The sequence below is a fragment of the Oxyura jamaicensis genome, chromosome 1, assembly GCF_011077185.1.
Source record: "Oxyura jamaicensis isolate SHBP4307 breed ruddy duck chromosome 1, BPBGC_Ojam_1.0, whole genome shotgun sequence".
Taxonomy (NCBI): Eukaryota; Metazoa; Chordata; class Aves; order Anseriformes; family Anatidae; genus Oxyura; species Oxyura jamaicensis.
The window spans coordinates 52,514,391-52,535,740 of record NC_048893.1 but is presented as its reverse complement, the minus strand read 5'-3'; the positions used below and the strand labels follow the sequence as shown (position 1 = coordinate 52,535,740).

Sequence of the window (21,350 nt, the reverse complement as noted above, 5' to 3'; positions counted from 1 at the left end):
TTTTTTTTGAGAGAGAGATATCTTCATAGACAAACGTAACTTTTTTTAAAATTCCTACTTTATACATAAGGAAGAGGCGCGGTAGAAGTCATTCAGAATAATGAAGGAAGTCCATAACGGAGCAAGATTTAGAACATAGATACCCTGACTGATAAGTCTCCTGCGATAGCCATTAAATCATTCTTCTTCCCTTGTTAGATTTTCTGAGAACTGTGCTATAAAATGATACCATAGCAATGGGGATGGAGATGTACATATGTTGCTAAGAAACTACATGGTCTGTTCTGGACCAGTCGCTCTGATAAAGTGGCTGCCTTAAGTTGTTGCATATGGAAAAGGGCCACTTTAGGTGATGTGCGTTTTGCTCCACCAATTTCTGACCTGCAATGCTTGCCTTTGCAGATGGAACATGAGGATTTTGTAATGGAGGGGCATGGCAAGACTCCACCTCCTGGTGAAGAAAACAAACAGTGAGTCACGCGTTTATTTGAAAAGGGCCTTACCATAGTAAATGGTGTGAAGCACTCTTGTTTTAATGTGCTGGAAGCATTGGTTGTTCGTTTGGTGCTCGCCCTTTTGGTTCATTAAATATCCCTATTTAATAGTGGATGGTGGCTGTTAAATAGAAATAAATCAGGATGTTGACTTGCCTTAAATTTAATAGCATAGAAGTACGCTTTGCAATTTCAGAAGGTAAATCAGAATTTGTTGTGAAAGGGATAATCGTTCTGGACGCTTAGCGCTGAGGCAGTGAGTTCCATTTTTTCTTTTTTAAGTGAGAGTTTGTACGTGAAACTTTTATATGTTTCTTCTTCGGTAAAGTAATCTGAAATATGATAGAACCAGGGTCACCTTCTTGGTGTGCTATATGGTAGATTACTCCTCTTTGAAATATGAGCCTTCTTGAAAATGTGCTTTAATAAAGGAACTGAAATTATAAACAAAATGCTCTTTCAAGGATGAACAATATAAGTTGCTACTATTTAGTGCTTTAGGGGGAAAAGTTTGATCAGAGGGGAAAAAAAGACATTTCCATCAGTAAAAGGCATGGAGGAAACAGCATGGAGGACTTCAGACAGAAATCCAGTAGCAGAAGAGCAGAGTTGTGTCCTAAAGGTGTGTGGCAGTGATGGCTGCATTCTGTATTGTTCTCTTCAGCTAATGCAATGGTAACATAATGGTATCACAGTTAAATGATTTACCTGACCTACCTTGAGGAGCAAGCAAGATGGTCTTCGGGAAATACACAGCACAAATCTTTTTTTTCCCTGTGCCTAATTGGATGCCTCTTCATGAAAAGGAATTCTGTTTTCTCCTCAATCAGCAGTATACTTGGTGCAGGAAGGTTGGGATTCAGCTCGAGGTGAAAGTCTTCCTTACCTTTCAGATAAGCTAACCACTGTACATTCACTGCCTCTGTGACAGTGAGAAAATATTTCTGAGGTAGCCAAGATGAGCTCAGGGAAGTTCTAGTGCTGAGCATGCACATTTTTTCCATCATGGAAGTGAGCCAAACTTCTCAAAGTAATTGCTGCTGTTTCTTTCTATTCAGACTGCCCAACTACTGTGGTACCAAGAGGTACAAAGCTTGTTGAAGTAGAAACTTTCAGAAAGTTCCAGAAGGAAATCAGAGTCGAAATAAAACATAGGAGTTAGATTTCTGTTCTTCTGGATTGCTTATTTTGGTTTATAGTAGTATAATGAAACACGTTATTAGAGTGAATATATGGGGGATGTCGTCTTGGATTTATCCTGGCCTTTTGTTTGCTGTCTTATTTTAGGTGCAAGTGGAAGCTCCAGCTATTTTACAGTTGACCTGATTTCTAATTAGAGCTTTTCAAGTGCCTTACAATCTCCCTCTTCTCCAAAACTATGGTTACTGGAAAGAGAATGAGATCGCCGATAGGCAGTTGTTGTTTTATTTTTAAATCTAATAAATTTGTGGTTTGTGTATCAAATAATAATTTGATAACAGGCTAAAAGTGCAATTTCAGTAATGCAAGTAAGATAATTATTTTGTGCAGTTGTAGGATAATGCCAGGAATATTCTGTTGTGGGTATTGCTCTTCAATTTTAGTTGGTCACTTGAATCTTTTACTACCCACAATCGCAAATTTTCATCTACCTAACAAAATTGTCTGCTTACGTAGAGCTTAAAAGTTGTAAGTGACATTGTTCTGGCTTCAAGGATAAACGGATGATAATCACAAAAAAAGACAGGTAATTTACAGCCTTAACTTACTTCAAAAAGGCTGCGTTGTCTTCATACCGTTTCTGTGCAGATCTCAAAAGGAAAATCTGAAATTGCCTCTTTGTAATATTACTTCCATGAGGTATTAGCTGGGCATCGTGGAGCAGGCCTAGTGAAGGGCCACAGACTGACTGGCTGGAACATCTGGCAAATGAGGAGAATTTGAGAGAGCTGGGAGTGCTCAATTTAGAAATGAGAAGGGTCCAAGCTGGGCAAACTTACCCATGTGCGTAGGTACCTGATGAGGGGTGGAAGGAAGACTTGAGCCAAACTCTTCCCAGCGGTGTCAGCGGGGCAACGAGTACAAACTGAAACACAGAAAATTCCACTCAAACGTAAATGGGAAAATAAAACAACTTTTTTTTTTTTAAAGAAAAATTGTTGGGGGTGGTCAAGCAATGGAACAGTTTGCCCATAGAGGTTGTGCCTTCTTTATGCTGTAAGATACTCAAAACCCAGCTGGACGCAACCCTGAGCAACCTGCTGTAGTTAACCCTACTTGGAGCAAGGGGGTGGGGTTAATGATCTCCAGAGATCCCGTCCATCCTCAACACTTCTGTGATTTGGTGTATGTGTGTGTTTACTGTTGTCTTCTTGTTTGATTTGAATTAAAATTGGCGCTTGTTAATGAAAAGATAGGAAGTTTGAATGCAGAATCAGACGTTAGCTACAGAAGATGTGTCCTTTCCTTTCCAGCTGTTCATTGCACTTCCTAGAAGTTACTCTCTCTGCAGCTATGCAGATTTTTTTTTTTTTTTAGTATTTCTAATTTGCTTTCCTGAAAAGTTGTCCTTGTTAATTTAATCGCCTTTCATACATACCTTGATCTAGATAACTGTACTGCCATGCCACTTGGAAGATTCGGTTTCAGCAGCTGACCTGTGAGGGAGCTAACTTGCACCAGAGGGCTGGAGCAGTCAGCAAGGGTTAACCTTAGGCAAACCCAGCAATTTCTTAGTATTTAGCTGCATTCCAGGGGACTCAAATAAGGTTTGAATGTGCAATAAAAAAAAATAAATACTTCTGAGAGGCTTCCAGTGGAAGTAGCAGCTCTTGCCTAGCATTGGTCTCTTGTGAAATGCCATCTGCAAAAGTACAGCTGCATAATGGATTACAAAGAGCCAGCATCCACGGACAACTTCTGGCACTGTATTTCTGGAATGCAACAAAGTATTTCAGCTCAGTATGACTTGGGTAAAAACTTGGTATTTTAGGTGTACCTTCTGGTACTTAGAAAATGGTTTAATTATGAAAACTTTTATTTTGCTGTATGGAATGGTTCTCTCAAGCAAACCTACTGTAGGCTTGTAGCATTTCAAGATTTTTTGGTTAAAATGTGGATAATAACCGAGCTCTTGTCTGCTAGTATCTGTCAGATTTGGGGACAGGAATTCTCATTTTAGATGGTATATGAGGTCTTTAAACTGGTCATTTACAACGTAACTATAAGTCATTTCAGTTGAAGCTATTTTTGAAGTTACCCATTGAAAATCCTTTGTACAAATGAAATACGGAATGGGCATTCTTGTTTCAAGTCCTGTGAAAGATTTGCAGTTCATGCGTGGTGCCAGTGTCATATGACTGGCATGGTTGTGCAGCAATAAGGGCTGCATCTTACTCTGAAACCTGTGCATGGATGGACTCGTGCAGAGGACTGAGGCTGATGATGGCCACCATGGACCGTGCTTCTCCTCCAGAAGAGGAGCAATGCATTTGAGAAATTGTTACTTTGCAGATTTGAAGTAATAGATCACACCTGGATCATCTTTTAGTGAAAGGGAAATAATAAGCAAACAAACAAAAAAAAAAAAACTAGTTTTGTAACAAATATATATATATAAATGTTTGACTGACACATGGGAGAGGGCTGCTGGAGCCAGCAGCTATTCAGGCAGAAAAGAGAGCCAAGTTCATACATTTATTTGCAAGATAGGCCAAGCTATTAACCACTGTCTGATGCACCTCAGTTGGCTATTCCTTACCCGCTGTTTTATAGAGGTGTTTTCAACTACCGAAGTAATTTGTACATCTGGAAGTGATTCACACTGCAAGAAAGATAGCAAGAGAAGATCATCATTTACTAAGTATCATTGATTAGCCATATCGGATAGCCTCTTCCCTGGCTTGACAGGTTTATGTGGATTCTGAGGCAACAGAATTGCAGTCATGCCAGAAAAGAGATTGCAGCTGCGAAGATCAGAGAATTATTGTTTTAAATTTGGTCATGCTCTTTTAAATCCTTTTTTTAAGACTTGAGAAGAAATATTTAATGTCTTCCTGGACTTATATCACACTGTAATTTAAAGAAGGTTATACATAAAATCATATAGGCTGGAAAGAGGAATTGTAGACTAATAAAGTAATTTAGGTTGGAAAGGACCTCTGAAAGTCCTTTTATCCAATCCTATGCTTAAAGGAGAGGGGGATTTGAAGGTTAGATCAGTTACATCAGGCTGCTCAGGATTATTCTAGAGCATTTCTGGGCAATCTCTTGCAGTGTTCAATCACTCTCAGTAATCCTAATACTCGGGAATTTCCCTTATTGCAATTAGTCCGTCTTTCAGCCTTCCATTATGCATGTCTGAAAGTCGGGCTCAGTCTTTACTAAAACTTAATCTCTAGCTTTGTTTACTAAGCAGAAGGATCTCCCCGTGGCCCCCCTGCTTAGTTTGTTTTAAGACAAAGCAAACTAAGTGCTATCGGCATTTCTCTGTAAGTCAAATTAAGGAACCAGTTAATAGGCCTGTCTTCCTTCATTTTCAGCAACCTACCAATATTACGTGCCTCGCTGCCACGGTAGCATAAATCAACCAATATTATTACTCTTTTATAGTGATGCTGAAAACTATAGAAAGTCTTCTGCGGTATATCCTGAAGATAACAGCTTTGGCTGCTGGGAATGCCCAGTGTTGTTACAAAGTACACCAGTGTTCTTGTGAAGGGTTTCTTTCATGTTAAATTTCCATGAAGGACCATAGCCATAGCGTCTCTCTGTAGCATGAAATCGTGTTCTTAGCAAATTTAAAGTTAACCGTAGCTAAATACTTGCATAACAGGGTTTTTGCGTGTTGTTTTAAGGACACTCCTTACTATGGAAGGTATTGAGATTTGTCTCGAGTATCTCCATACCTTTTAAATTTACTGACAGTGCTAGTCAAAACAGAAGATTTTGAAAGTATTCGTGCTAGTATTTTCAAAGTAACCTCCAAATCCCAATTCAAATTATCAACCCAATTTGGGGTACCTAATCTGGATGTCAGCTCAAATTCTGTTGAAATTCATGACAAATTATGCCCTTCCTTGGAAACATCAACACTTACGTTCAAAATTAAAGGTCATAGCTTTTTTTTTTGTCTGTGTAGAATAAGTAGCCCATTAGATAAATCCTCTACAAAACTGTCTGTCCACCCCCTCCCCCCGCCTCCCCCCCCAAAGTCTTCTGTCCAACATCTAAACAAGGCACTGCTGAGATATGCACTATGTATGTAGTGGCCATGCTAGACGTTTTTGTTACAGGGTGTTGTGGTTCTGTTACTGTGTTAAAAGATGCTCCAGTTCTAGTAATAATTCAGACTAGTTCTGGTGTTGGCATCCGAGTGGGAGAATTTTGACTTTGACTTTTTTTTTCCTTTTACATCCTTGGAGATCTGAAAGGATATGGGAGGGCAGGAGACCACAAAAGTAGCGCTTGGGGTAAAAATTGAATATCTAGGCAAGGATTCAGGAATACTTTCATCACCTACATACTGTGCAAGTGTTTTTATTTACTCTGTGATGCTGTGGTGCGACAAGTTTGAGTTCGAAGGCAACTCTACCTGTGTACGTAAGGGAGGGGCCCGAGGCACAGAAAACCACTGCCCTTTGTTGTGCGGTGGAGCGGGTAGTAATGGATGAGGCAGCAGTGAACTCTAGCTGGAGAGCAGCTGTGTTTTAGCCATAAGACCGTTAAGTCAATAATGTTGAAAAAGCTGGCTTGCAATTCTTAAAATACACTACTTCAGACCAAAATAACTACAAAAATATGCAGAATATACTTAAGATTTCAGCACTTTAAATGCTAATGGTTCCATCAGTTCTCTTCCATGCTTTATCAGTTAGTGTTATGCTTATTTTTTTTCTTCTTTTGTACTTACAGATATTCACAGGAAAACTCTAGTCTGAGGTTTTATGCAAAAATCTAGTCATTTTTATGCAAAAATCATTAAAAATCAGACATTCTCTTCTGCAAGCTAGTCTTCAAAATGCTGGAAAATGTTTTCAATTGTCATTTCACTATTTTAAAAGTTACCCTGCTTCACCTACTCACTCATTTTTCTTTCAAACCTTGTATTAAGAGGCAGCAAAGCATACAGCATTGTGTCTTACTTTGTCATGAGCAGATACTGGCTTTTCATGTACCTCAGCTAACCTACGCCATTAGTATGCTGTCATTTAACAAGTATCTTCTTAATATGTGGAAAAGCAGAAGCTAGATGACTTGAGAAAAAAGAAAATAACATATAAGATCACACAGAAAAACGTCAGCTCTGGAGGTAAAGTTCCCGCTTACTATCCACATGTGTTTAACCTACATGCTGCTGAATATTGAGAGAAGAAAAGATTTGTGGGTGGTATGCATTCTACATTTCAATAGTATGACACTTCTTTTCCCTGGGATTTTACAGTGTTTTCTTCCAGATGTCTTCTGGTAAGACCAGGCTAGTTTGTTGTTTTTTCTAAGATCTGTATTTGTCCTACGTGGGAAGTTCACAAAACCTGCTTCTGAACTCTGCAGTATAATCTGATCAAGAGACTTCATATTTGTTGTCTTCCCAAACCAAGAAAAAAAATGTATTTTGTGTTCCAGTTTGCTGGTATTTATAAATACGGTATTGCAAAATATCCAGAGTAGACAGTGTTATATATTCCCATTTTAATTAATAATTTAGTAGTAATTCTAATTGCTAACAAAAACTTACTGTACAGTTTACTGTACTTTGAAGCAGAGAGGAATTGTGTACTGACTAAATTCCTAAAATCCCAGAGTCTCTTTATTTGAGAGACAAATTCTACCCCAGGCTCTACAGTCCCTTTTCAGGAATTAAACTAGCTACAAACACTATTAAGATCAGGTTAATTGTCCAAGAAGCCTTTTTAGGTTTGGTTGACTAGTGGATGTTCCCCCCCTTTCCTAGGCTGATGCTTCCTCAGAAGCTTCCTGAGGTAACTGCCTTCTGATGCATCATTTATACGGATGCCTGGAAATTGCTCTCCTTCCAGCTTTCCCTTGCTACTTAGATAGAAACTGATGGGTGGCCTCTTACACAGGAGAGAGATGAGTTGCTTACGAGTTGATCTGTGAACGTTCTTATGGTTAGAAATTTAGATAAAACATTGACAAACAATACAAATAAACCTATTTAGATCTGTTTCTATGCTGCCCTTCACAAGCACATACTTGTGATGTACAAACTTAACAGGTATGATGTCTGTATTAAATATAGACATTAAATATTATAGAGAATGCCATAAGTCCACAGTGCTCCTTAAATGTTCCATTTGTGATTTGTCCCCCACCTTGATGTAGAAGAACACATACTACAAAGTTAGTTCCTGAGATTGGCAGGAAATGCAGTTTAAAGAAACTGTTCTACCTTTTTGCCTCTGTACTGCTATTTCCTTGAGGACAATATGATTTCTTCCTTCTTCTCCCCACCTTTGATCCTCTTAGTATAACTTTTTATATTTTGATAAAAAATAATTTAAACTTCGAGTGCTATCCTACAAGTGCATGTCCTCCAGGGATTTCGTCTTCAGTGCAAGTATTTAGAAGTTCCTTAAACAAAACTAGTATTTTCCATCGATTAAATCAAATGTATTTCTGGTTAATATATTTTTTTTTTGAAATGCTTTCTGAAAGAGAAAATTTTGTGCTCCAATTTATGTTTGTAAAATGGAAGGAGTAAAACCGAGGAATTCTCCTTTTCAGTTACCTGTTGATACATTGATTTTTCAATAGGCTTGTCATTGAACTGATACACAAAGTAAAGAGGCAAAAGTATTTCTGCTTGTAGAGGTATTTACTGCTGAGGAAAAAGTGGCGTAGTATGTAAACAAGAACTAGTATTAGCTAAAAAGTTGGTGACCACTCAAGTTGCTGGGATTGACTTTTTAATCAACAGTAAAGATGTAAAACTTGAATATAACCTCATGTGATTGAATTTATTAATGATGAAGTTTACTGCAAATTGTCTTGGTTTTGAAAAGAATTTTGAAAACTTTTTTCAGTGGGAAGCATGTTTTTAATCAAAACAGAAATTGGAATAGTTTTGTACTTGTTCTTTAAAATGTAGTATGCCCTGCTGCAAGTTCTTGCTACACAGATAATAGAAACAGATTTAAAGAACAGCAAGAAAAAATTATGTAAGTGACAAAGATAATTCTGTGCCTCATCTAAATTAATGTTTTCTTTGTATTACTAATGCAAAAGTATAGTTCAGAAAAAAATCGGAGGTATCTACACCAAGTTGGTGCCACATGGTTTTGCTAAGGATTCTCTTTCTGGATTGTTAGAGGAAGCCAGTGGCATGATAAATGTGTATGAATTACAGTCCCCAAACTTACTTTTTTAATTCTAAATTCTCTCCAAAGAATAAATACATTCATCAACTCTTCTGTATTCTTTCCATGGACACCCAGATGAAAAGTTGAATATTCATTTCAAGCAGATGGAGAGGGCAAGTGGAAAAACACTAATGGCTCTATGTTATGTTCGGGTTTGTGCTCTCTTGTTGTTTCCTGTGTCCAGAAAATAGAAATCTTGGTGACTATCTGCTATGGCTTCCAGATGCCAGAAGTTAAAGGACAAAAAAGATAAATTATCTTAAAGTCCTCAAACGTGGTTGCAAGTTGTTGATCTCATCCAGAGCCGTCAGGAAGTGACCATCCATTATTGTAAAATATGGGGTTCATTTCTCCATGTGGAAGATAGGGCATGCATTGTGTGACTTAAAATACTGCTCTCTGTGGTCAGCATGGTATGAATTAAAAACTTGTTTACAGAGATATTTTGGAACTCCTAAACTGCATCCTCTGACATGCTGTGATCTGAAAAGCTGAGATAATTTCTTCTACTCCTGCCTTGATAGATCTGCTGAGCTCTTTGCACTTCATCAACATAGTCATATTTGGGGATTGTACTGGTTTGAGTTAGGTTAATGCATGCATCTGAGCATTTGACAGCAGTACAGCTTGTAGAATTTTCTGCATGGATAGTTAGCTGTTCCCTTTTTGACATTTCAAACTCAAGGGCTGTACATGAAGGCAAATTATTTAGGGGAGATGTTCAGTTCGCTTGGTTATTCTTTTTATTTTCTTTAACATACCGTATTATGGTTCCTTTAAGGAGAACAAAGGCAAATGGGTTGGTGCCAGCTCCAACCAAGATGCCAGAAATTCCTTTGCTCAGAGGTTTCCGGGCCAGTGACTGAACTCCCCCCACTAAAATTAAAGACAAGTTAGAACAATTTGCAGAGAGTTACTGGTCCATGTCACCGTAGATAAATAATAGCTATATACAAAAAGCGAAGTGCAGAACAGTTTCCTTTTAGGTGCAGAGGAAAAAAAAGGGGGGGAGGGTTGACTAAGACCATCACTTTCAGTCCAAATATCTTGCTTCTCTTTTCTGAGACTTCGCATAAATATTTGTGAGAAATCTGCTTTACATGGAAAGTCTAAGCCAAAGTGAAAAGGGATATATTGAATTTCAGTAGAGGCGTGTCTGAAGGTTCCATACAAGGAAGGGGGTCCTGTTGCAGTAGGGTGTTTGTAGACATGAAAGATAAGTTTTTCCTTAAATATTCCAGTCCTAATGCCTGCTGCTAGTTGTTTAAATTTGTTTAAAGCTTCTAGCCTTAAACAGAGGGGAGGGAAGGATTTAACCAATGAGGTTATTACTCCTTTTGAAATGCAGCGCAACAGCTATTGTTCACGGAAGGTCAGTTAAATCAATCCTCTAACTGGCATGGTAATTCAGGTGTCCTGAACAACCATTAGAAAGCAACAGCTTGCTGTACATACGGCTGGAGTTCCCTGAACGTGTTAATACTGGGAGAAAAAAAAAAATATATATTGTCTTTTTGCTGCTTTAGATTGGATAAAACTGATAAACTTTTCATATTTCATTGATATCTTGACAGTTTGTAGGATTTTAGAAACCAAAGATGGAAACCCATTACAAAAGGATTATAGTCTCTGAAAGTGAGAATTCTGAGATGATAATACTCATATAATATATATGAGTATTGAGATAATAAAGAACCTGCTTTTATCATATGAGATAATACTCATATGATAATAGCAGGTAATGAAGTGCTAAACTCCAAGAATTCTGATCTGCAAAAGTTCCCTTGTGCATTGTGTTAGTGCAGAGTACTCCCATAATTTGCAGGGATGTACGTATAAATGATTTCTGCAATTTAAAAAAAAAAAAACACAAACTTATTCAGCATTTAGAAGGGGACTTGGCTGAACGGGAGAAGGTTTTGGAAGGCCTATTGTTTCGTTTCCTGCAGTTAAGTCTCATCCGATTGTTTCCTGTGTCTATCTTTCCCACTAAGTTTGCAGTGTCTTGTCCAGTTTTGTTGAAGTGAAGCATTAGAGTAGGAAATGACAGCCCACTTACGATTGCCAGTATGTTAAACATCAGGCTGCCTGGAAGAGAGAGCAAAATTAACTTTCCACTAAAAGAAGGGCTTAAGGACAAAACAAAATCTTTTCTGTTTATGACAGTGGATTGTTAATCATATGTGCTTTGGGATTAGCTGCAGCCTATGCTATCTTCTGCCTGGGCTGGGAGGGTGCAAAACAATTATAGGAAGAGATCTGCACAGGACTTGTGTACTGGCAGGGCCTTGGCATCAAAGGAGAGCTGGCTGTGCAGGATGCTGGGATTAGCGGGGCAGAGTAGAGATTCGGTGGTGTGTGGCAGAGATTCGTAGGAAATGAGCTTTTAGTTTCATTGTTCGTGGAACAACGTTGTTACAAGGAAGATAGAAGGCTTTATCTGTCTCCACTTCGGAAAGGGCATTTGAGGAGATTGAAGAAGTGGAAGCAAAGCGATGGATTATTTATAGGCCACACAGCTAGGGAAAGTATTGTGGCAGATTGAGGAAAAAATTAGGTGGAAAAGTGGGTGTTTGCTAAGTTCTGTGAATGAAGTTTTCCTTCCGAGTTATCTTTCTGTGAACGCTTCATCAGTGTATAGATTCAAAACTTTGTCTTGGCCTTGAAGACGTAAATAGTTCTTAATGTGCTATGAACTATCCAGATCTCACACGCTTTTTGTCCCTGGCAAGATACGAGAACTGAGTTTTACTGAGTCTCCAGACCACTGTGCGAACATAAACTCTGAATACTGATGGTGTAAATATACTCCGTTCCTAAAATGTGTTGATAAGCGCCTTTGCAAAAGCGGTTGTAACCTTTTCAGAAATTGTGCAAACTTTTCCTGTGTCGGTCACTTTTCGTCATGGTGTTTTTCTCTGTAGAAAGAATTTACATTATACTTTGGCTACTATAGTTAATAAAAATGAATCCTGCTAACTTGCTTTTCACAGTTCTGCAGCATCAGATGTCTCGCTGCTCACTAAAGAGGGGGAAGGGGAGATAATATAGTTTTCCTTAGGATTGAGTATTTTGTCCTTGAAGAATGCTCTGACACTTCAAAGTCTGAACTCCTACAGAGGGGAGGCTATCTCTCTTGAACAACGGCTTAATGTGCAGTTGCTTTGAAGACTTCAAAAAGAAAAAAAGTTGATAGTTGATACAGCCAGATTTATCTATTGCCTTCACTTTCCAGAAGTGGTAGGCATTCAGCATCTCTGTTTGAAGAAAACAACTTAAACTTTTAATAACTGTCCCTTATCTAGACCTGAGCAACTAGGAACTTGACACAGGCATCTACCAGTCGAGGAAGCAAGATGCTTTGAAACCCAGATTTTAACCTAATGCTTTTAATTGTTCTCTTGAAATTAGTAATTTTCAGAGCACACAAGGAATAGTTAAGACTCATAATTCTGTTCCATAATTAATCTGCTTACTGTTTATTATTAGACATCGTGCAACTATGTGCATGCATGTCCCTACCCTAAAATTTACATTTTTAACTTAATCTCAGGAAAGACAAAGTGACCCTTCCAAACCCTGTTAACATGATGTAGTAAACGAGATGAAGTTGACGCTTCCTAGGGTGGTAATCCAGGTCAGTTGGTGCGCTGGTGACTGGCTGGGGAGGAATCAGCCTCCCATCATCCTGTTCCATTACCCCACCAGCCTTCTGAGGTCGATCTGTGGGAATCTAACTGATGAGCTGCAGTGGGATAGAGGACACGTAGGCCTCAGTTCACTTTGGGATTTGTCTTTTTGCCTCTGATACTCTAGGAAGCAAATTTTTCACCAGCAGAAAAAATGACAGTTGGTGAGAAGGCATCTGTACTATGAGAAACTTGTTAATATTTGAGGTTTCTGCGGAGGAATTATGTCCGGCGGAGCCAAGTTGACTTTTTCACTTCTATAGCATCAGCTATGAATAACATAGTAGGGGAAAAAATAAGTGTTAAATTTGTTGCCCCAGGTAATACGGGCAATGTAGAAGGCCCAGTGGGTGGAGGGCTGTAGGATGGTAGAGGTTCAGCCTTCAAAATAAGTAAGATGGCATCAACCCATAGGACTTTTGAACCACAACAAAATGCCAGCCCTACAGACAGGGAGTTTTGCATAACGACAGAATGAACCTGAATCTTTAAAAATTGAGTAAAGATCTGCAGATGGGATGGAGCAGATCTCCTTTTTGACGTGACAGCTAGAAGGTATAGTTGATGTAATCATTCCGCTACTGGACACTGCAGCATCGCTGTGCACATACAGTTGAAGCCAAATTTATTAGTTCTGTATCAAAAGGCCATCAGAAACGATCGACTTTAACTAGAACCAAAACGCACCTCAATGTGAATTAGAAAAAATCGCTTCCCTCCTAAGTTGAGGTGAGGACACAGAATCCATAACTGTAAGTGTTCAGTGTGCATGTCTGCTCAGGCTGGATCACGTCCTCATAGGAGCACTCTGAAGCATCATTACAGTTTTTAAGGTGCTTTATGATCCTCAGATGGAAGGTGCTTAGAAATGAAGTGTTTATTATCAAGTAAGTTTGTAGTACATAACAAGGATATAACCAATTAACACTAGCTGTTGACAGAGCTGTTAGCATCAGAAAGCTTAATGGTTAGGTTTTCAAGGGCAATTGCCCTCTGAAAAGGGATATGTGAGTTTTGTATATGCTCTGTATTTTTATGCTCTACTCGGTTTTCTGAACCGCCGTGCTGCTGCTTCTCCTTCCACAGTTTTGGTTGGAGAAATGCTGCATTGAAACAATAATATAAAAAACTTATTTTTCAGTGCCATGGGTAGTCAAGACTTAACCAATATGCCAACAGGAACAGATATACGGTGAAGTATGTTTCAGTTGGTGGCTTGGTTGAATTTTTAATACTAAAATAACAGTCCTGAAGTTGCTTCCAAATACTGTTTGGAGACAACATGTGGGTAATTTTCACCTCATCAGGGGAATCCACAGTTCTTTCTGGAAGACAAGCTAATCAAGGTAAAATTTAGGCCCACAGACAAACGTTTTTAACAGAATGGTAAATTAGTCAAGGTGTTTTATCAGTGCTGTAGTTATTTAAGAATTGCCCATACTCTGTTTTCTATTTGTTGGTTATTTGCTTGCCCCCCCCAGAACGTGTTGTGCTTTTAAAAGTTTTGCCTATTGAACAAGGGCAAGATGAAATTTTGCAGCAGTGATTTACACTTGATACACAGCAACTCAATTGAGTGCTTGTTGCTTAAAGACTTAACAGTATTGTCAACTCCTTGAATTGAAAGCTTCCAGGACTTCAGAATGGAGAGCTGGCAAGCCCTACTGAAGTTAAGAGGATTTATAAGTCTGAGTAAAACAATTTGGCTTTGGGGAGGGGGGAGTAAAATTATCTGTAGCTTTAGTGCATGCTCTCATACTTGGTGTGACCACTTGCATAGGACATGAAGCTTCAACGTTTGATGGAGTTGGTTTGGGTTTTATCTTTACATACTTAGAGCAATTATGTTATTCTCTTCAGGTCTTGCTGCAAATGAGATTTCACCACACTTCTTAAATTGCAGTGTTTGGATTAGCCCTGCCACAAAGCTCTGCAGACTGTTAACGTCTAGCAGCCTGATTCTCTGCTCTGTTTTAGGCACAGCAGAGAATAAATAGACACAGGGAGGTTACAGCACAGTCTGTAGTCCTGTTGAAGATCTCTTGTTGGGGGAATCCCTAATCTAGAGTTTCTGCACCTTGCCATGAAGGCAGCTAGTGCAAGACATGTCAAAAACTGAGCCATAATAGCCTTTTATAGGCCCCTGATGTTTTTTATAACATGTTTAACCAAGGACTTTTGTAGTATGATAATACGTACTAATGATTTTTAGTCAAATTCATAAGAAGTGCAGCTTTCCCCAAAATTCATCCCTGTGTAGAGTTTCCCCTTTAGACTCTTTCAAGTTAGTTGTGATATATGCTGTCTTTTTTCACTGCTAATGTTTTTGTTGTTGTTTTGTTTTTGGGGATGGGGGAAGATGGCTTTCTAACTTTACAGAATTAAAGATTCCTGTATGTTAAGGGTCTGATACGAAGGTGAGCATGCTGAGCTGCTGTCAGGTGTCTCTGGGCACGTTTCTGTCACACCATGTTGGTTCACGTGTCCGGTACCTGGTCAGCTAACAGGAGCAGGTCTCCCACTTTGCCTACGTGACCTTGAACGTGTGAAGACAGCAATGGCTAGACATGTTGTATGTTTGCAATGCACTGGGGGTCTTTGTTTCAGCTGTCGGAGACTTCATCTGTGGAAGTTGGAGGTGTGGGAGCTGGGGGTCGGCCTCTTCTCACAGGTCACTAGTGATAGGACTAGAGGGAATGGCCTCAGGTTGCGCCAGGGGAGGTTCAGGTTGGAGATGAGGAGACATTTCTTCTCAGAAAGAGCAGTCAGGCGCTGGGATGGGTTGCCCAGGGAGGTGGTGGAGTCCCTGGGGGTGTTCAGGGAGAGGTTGGACGTGGTGCTTGGGGACGTGGTGTAGCGGGTGATGGTGGTAGGGGGATGGTGGGACCAGGTGGTCTTGGGGGGCTTTTCCAGCCCCGATGGCTCTGTGATTCTACATCTGATGTTCTGGAGGGGCATCAGCAGGGGCTGCCAGCGCAACTGGCTGCCTTCATGGTAGCTGGCTCTGGGCAGAAGTCGGGCTGCTCGCCGTGTTGTAACACCCAACCTCTTCTCCCCTGCGCGACAAGCCGGCGGAGCAGCCGAGCCGCTCTCAGCTCGGCGGCGGGGCGCTGGCCCTTTAAGGCGGGGGGCGGGCGCAGAGGGCGTGATTGACAGGCGGCCGGCGCCACGTGACCGGGCCCCTATGTGAAGGTCACCAGGCGCCGCTTCCTTTAGAGAGAGCGAGAGCGAGGGAGGGAGCGGGAGAGCGAGCGAGCGAGGGAGGGAGCTCACGCCAAAATGGCCGACACAGCCGCTGCTGCTGCTGCTTTCTGAGCGCTGCAAGTCGGGGGGGGGGGAATTAAACACACGCACCGCACGACAAAAAAAAAAAAAAAAAAAAAAAAAGACGCGAAATTCAGCCCCGGATCTCTTTCCGTTTCCACTTCCACCTCGTATGCCTCAACTCGCTGGATTTAAGCACTGCTGCACTTTATGAGGTTAGTGGCGCGGTCCTCTTGTGGTGGCGTTCTGCTTGTTTTTGCCCAGGCGCAGGGTTGGAGCAGCCCGAGCCGAGCCTTCTTCCCCGGGCTTCTGCAGAGGGCTCTTTTCCTAGCGCAGATACCTCGCCTGCTTCTACGTGTAGAGCACTTGGAGAGGGGTTTTAGGGCTTTTTAGCAAGACGTCTCCGTGGAAGCCTAGATTTTGAAGAGATTCGTCATTAAAAGCACTTAGGCAAATTGCAGCCGATCTTTCGCCTTTTTCCAAGCCGGCCAAGTACAAGATAGTACAGAAAATCTCGTTTTATTTAAACGGAGCCTCCTTAAAGACCGATTTCTTCCCCACACCACCCTGAAGCTCTTAAATCTGCTGCAAAAATTTGCATAGGGAGCACCGGGTTTGCATTCTTTCTGCTGCCGGCTCCGGCGGGGGGACAGATGGGGAAGTGTTCTCAGCAGGCCATCCTTCCGGGGGGGGGTAAGGACGGGACACAAAAGCAACCGAACAAAAACCCCACGTCAAATAAGGCGGCCGATGGTGCAAAATGTCACCGGCCGGGCTCCCCGGAGCCGTGGGGCTGGCCCCTCGGGGGGGGGGGGGGGGGGGGTAGAGGAAACGGGGGGGGGGCGGGCCGCCGGGGGGGGGGGGGGGCCCCCCCCCCCCCCCCCCCCCCCCCCCCAGCCTGGCCGGATCCGGTCGGTGCTGGCCCCGGGGGTCCTGCGGTGCCCGGAGCCCCCCCGAGGCTCGGCAACGTGCGGCAGGTAGGGAAGGAGGCACGCAGCCTGCTGGGGGCTTGTGGGCTCGGGCTCCCCTACAAAACAAGCATTCCTCTCGCCAGCAGCAAATGGAGGTGCAAATGGGTGTTTTCTCGCATTTTTTTTAACCCCCCCACCACCACCACTCTGTTAGTAGCGATTTAACCCCGAGTTATTTTTGCATCTCCCTCCAGAACCAAGCAGAAAATTAAAGGGAAATAGGCGAAGCTTGCTGAGAGCAGGCTCCTCCCCCTGCATTGTAGGAGTGTGATGTAATGCTCCTTCTGTGGGGTTCAATGAAACAATTTCTCGGCCGTGCTCTACGGTATTCTTCATCTCTTCTTGGTGGGTCTCGGCTCTGCCGTTTTTCTCTCCCTGGATGTCGAAGCAGCAAATAACTGTGAAAATAGTCATGTGAATCTACTTTCAGATTGCGGTGTACGTGTGCCGTGGTTATGGTTAGCAGATAAACTCCAGAAATTTACAAGATAGGGTCATATTTTATGTTTCTTCATGGCTTCGCGTCCACACAGTTAAATACAAATGGAGGAGACAGATGTGCTGAAGGTATATCAAGCATTCCTTGTAGTCTCATATCACGGTTTTGTTTTCTTGGCTAGCAGGTACGTGAAGTAATTCTGCAGTATATTAAGTTTCTCTTGCAAATTAAAGGTAGCTTTTCTTCTAAATTAGAGAAAGCTAATTAAAAACAACTCCACTCAAATTTTCGTCTTATAGTTCAGATGTAATGGATTACCTAGTTCATGTATAAAATAACACACTCTATTCCTTCTTAGGATTAACGAACTTATTGGAATCCACCCTCTTGCTCTATTAGTATGTATTTGTGTGGGAGGATAATTATAAAAATGTTGTCTTTGACCTGATGCAGCCTGAGCCTGATGACTGAATCTCCTTTTGTTATTCAAAGGCTTTTTGAGCTTAACAGAGATTCTAACGTAGACAGAATACGTTGAATATACCTGTTGATCGACAAACTTAATTAATGCAGTTTTCAAATACACCACTATAGGTAATAGTGTTTTTAGTTTTGGTAATTGCTTGATCGAAATATCAGTTACGTAGTTCACGTGATGCTAGTTACAGCCTAGGGTGGCCGAACGGAGGAAGGAATGAGAATGTGAGTTTGGTTCTGGGTTGGCAAGGCGATAGGACTTGGCCTTCGCAGACTCTACGCTTTGGAAAAGTAGTTGCCCTTCCTGTGTATTTTTTTTTTTTGCCTTCATTCATTACTGTCTGTGTTGTATGCTGTCAAATCCCATAAATACTCATGTCCTGTATTCTACTTCAACAATATTCAAGTTATATTTTATAGTACCTGCAACTGTTCCTATTGTTCATAACTAGAAGCTGCCATGGATGCTTTAAAAACAGCACACACACAAAAATCACTGAGAGGAGTAGAAGTGATTCCAATATGTAGTCTCAGTCCTTTTGAGTGGCTTCCTGAGACAATACATTCTGAATAGGAAGGACCAATTCAAATTATCCCTCATACAAATATCTTTGACCTATCAAATGTTAGCACAGGGTGTGTTGAAGACTGCAGCCTGTAAAACGGTAGGATTTTAAAAGACCAAATCTAGGCAATTCTCTATACAGTTTGCATTTGGTATGTTTCTGCAGTACAAAGGGAACAAAAAGTGATTTAGGGCCATTCTGAAGGACTTGACTCAAGAGTTGCAATTCCTACATCTCAATTTGAATCTTACAGCAGTGATGGGGAGGGAAGGAGCCTTTTTTCTTCATTCAGTTTACGGCGATGACAGTGGCTTTGTAAGTGTGTTTTTTTTCCTGTTTGCATTTCTATGACGATTGTTATTGGTATCTACAGGAATCAGAAAGTCCTTTTCCGAGGCAGACTATTCTAGTAGGTTGAAAACTACAGTGAAATCTGTAGTCAGCAGAGCCCCTGGAGTTTTGTGCACTACATCTGAGAGTCTTGAGAAATAATTGACGAGAAAAGCCTTATTACCATTGAGCTTCAGTATACAGGAGCCTGGAGGGAAGGGAAAACAAGTGTCTGAAAAATCGGTATGCTTGGCTTTCAGCAGGTCTTTTAGCCTTTTTATCTCCTATGGGGAAGGAGGGAAAAAAAGAAACTTCATAAGATCGTACCCTCTGTGTTGGCTGGTTTCAGCTAAACTTAACCTTTTGAGACTTTTGTCTCTTGCTACTAAATGACTCAGTAGAGAAAAAAAAGCATCCAAATCTAGAAACTTAGGAAAATCCACTGTATGAGTTAGCATATTGTCAGAAGAGAATTTTTATCGGTACCTTTCGGTACTTATCGGTACCTTTCCCAGCAAGATAGTGTTGTGGCTTGTACCTTGAAGCAGACCGCAGACCTCTTGAATTCTGGTCATCAATGGAGTTACTTTCCTTTCGGTGCTGATGATGGAAGGTGTTGACTTGGTATTTTCTTTGCTTCAGCTGGGAGTTGTTTTGTAAAGTTTGAGGGGTGTTTTTTTTTTTTTTTTTTTGCTTTAATCGATAGAGAAGAAACCTGTCTCCTTCTGAAGAGCTGCCTCAGTTTGCTGTTTTCCTGTTTGAACAGCTCAAACTTTGAAGCAGGAAAATAAGATGCATAGGACGTTTGCTTCTAAAAAGCTGTGCTTTGGGGTTTTCTACTGGTGGATCAGGTGTGGGTATCTGAATTCTACTTTTATAACCACAGAATCAGAGAATATCCTGAGTTAGGATCGACCCAAAAGGATCCTTGAGTCCATCTCCTGGGTTCACACAGGTCTGAGAGCACCGTCCAAATGCAGACTCAGTGCTGTGACCACTTCCCAGGGAAGCCTCTTCCAGTGTAACCTTCCTGAAAGTCTTGGGAAGGATGGTGTGTAACAGCAGGGCAAAAGTGAGATGTCTTTCCACCTAGAAGAATGTTGCTGGAAGCTGGTTAGACCTTAAATGTCTGCATTTAAACATTTGGCTATAATTATTGCAGCAGAATTAACTTGATAAACAGATGTAAACTTCAGTTTAGGTGAATATGAAGATTTAATGATGCTCAAAGCAAGGCAAGTTCAGTATTTATTTCAAGAACGAGCAGATTTAGTTGCTAATGTAACACTGGAATTTTTCTGGTATGATTACATGTGTCATATTTCAAATCTGTTTCAAACAAACTATCCAAAGTTAGGTGTCAGAAGAATCCTTTTTGGCCATTTCAACATCAAGGGCAAACGTGGAAACACAGTGGAGATGAAAAATAATATATACTGAAAGTATTTCCATCTTGTTTTGGTGGTGGTGCCGTAATTGTTTTGAGGGACACGAGAAATGGTGCCCCTCTCTCTGTGGTGAATTCCAGCTCCAAAGCTGTACATCTAGTGCTTTTCACTGCTTAAATACTTTCTCCATTGTGCATATGCTGATAACCCAGGTTTATTTTTTTGCAGAGACAGAGCATACATAGTTTGGAGCAGCAGGCATATATGTAAACCCAGTTATTTTATTATATGTAGTGCAACCCACACACTTTTGATGTGAGTTCCTAAAGCTTTATGGATAATTGTCAATTTAAGGGATATTTTTCTGTCTGTTTGTATAGCACAAGCTAGGGTTATAGTTCAGGGCTGAAATGCTCTGCTGCTACTATAATTATGTACTTATAATTGTAATAATTTCTGAAAAGTATTTCTAAGAACAGGTTAAGTGATATTTTGATACAATAATATGGGCAAACTTAAAGACAAACCTTGATTTTATTTCTAAAATGTTTTAGTTCCAGAACTGCTTTTAATTAGCCAGTTTAGCTGTGTGGGAAAACATAAACCAATAAATGAACCCTGGAGTTATTTCAGGTACCCAGGAGAAGAAGCATTAATAAAACAGGTGATACGTAAAGGCAAAACAGATCAAAATCCAAGGGTTAAGCGTGGTATGGAAAAATGTATGCCGATACCCCTGGAGAGAAAATATGGAGGGGAGTCTTGTTGAAGACAGCAGGTAACAAGCATGATAGCTGAGTACTGTTTCTTTCTGCACTACTATTTGTGTCTGAACTTAATAAATGGACTTTTGTACAGTAGGCAAAGAAAATGATCTAAAAGTACTTAGATACTAATAGGTGTAAAAAAAAGTCATTAAAATACAAAACATGTATTGATTCCATTTTATGTTAAATGGGATTTAGCGGTGAAATCTAGGTTTGGAACTTACTACAACGACAAAACGAAAATAAAGCATCAAGATACCGTTCTATTTTATTACCTGCCATCAGGAGAGTGTCACTCGTTTTAGGATGGTACTTTTGCAAGACCTTAACTTCAGAGCATTTTGAGTATTAGGGGAAGTCAGTAAATGTTGAGGTATTTCAAGTAGGGCAAGTAAAACATAATAGAAGAAGGTAGTCTAGCAAATGCAAAAAAGCAGAAGTTTTATTATTTTTCATAGGTTTATAAATGACCTGAGAATGAATAAGCAACTGTAAATTGTGCCAGAAAACAATGATTTTGACACTGAGCTCCATCATAGTTGGATGGGCTTTGAACAGGAGAGTTACTTCAGCAACTAAAAAGCAGAAAGGCGTGAATATATTTA

General features: G+C 40.6%; 1 protein-coding gene across 7 annotated transcripts in view; it reads left to right on the top strand.

The window, feature by feature from the left end:
• TNRC6B (trinucleotide repeat containing adaptor 6B) overlaps positions 1 to 21,350 on the top strand; it is a 117,528-nt gene that overhangs the window by 27,291 nt on the left and 68,887 nt on the right. For 4 of the 7 annotated variants that reach the window (XM_035338745.1, XM_035338817.1, XM_035338736.1 and 1 more), the window contains exon 4: positions 403 to 470. The exons of 2 other annotated variants lie outside the window; for them this stretch is intronic. In XM_035338745.1, coding sequence (XP_035194636.1) covers positions 403 to 470 — 68 coding nt within the window. Of the gene's footprint in view, positions 1 to 402; positions 471 to 15,910; positions 16,023 to 21,350 lie in introns of those variants that run through there. One more of the 7 variants, XM_035338800.1, reaches the window with a different exon arrangement.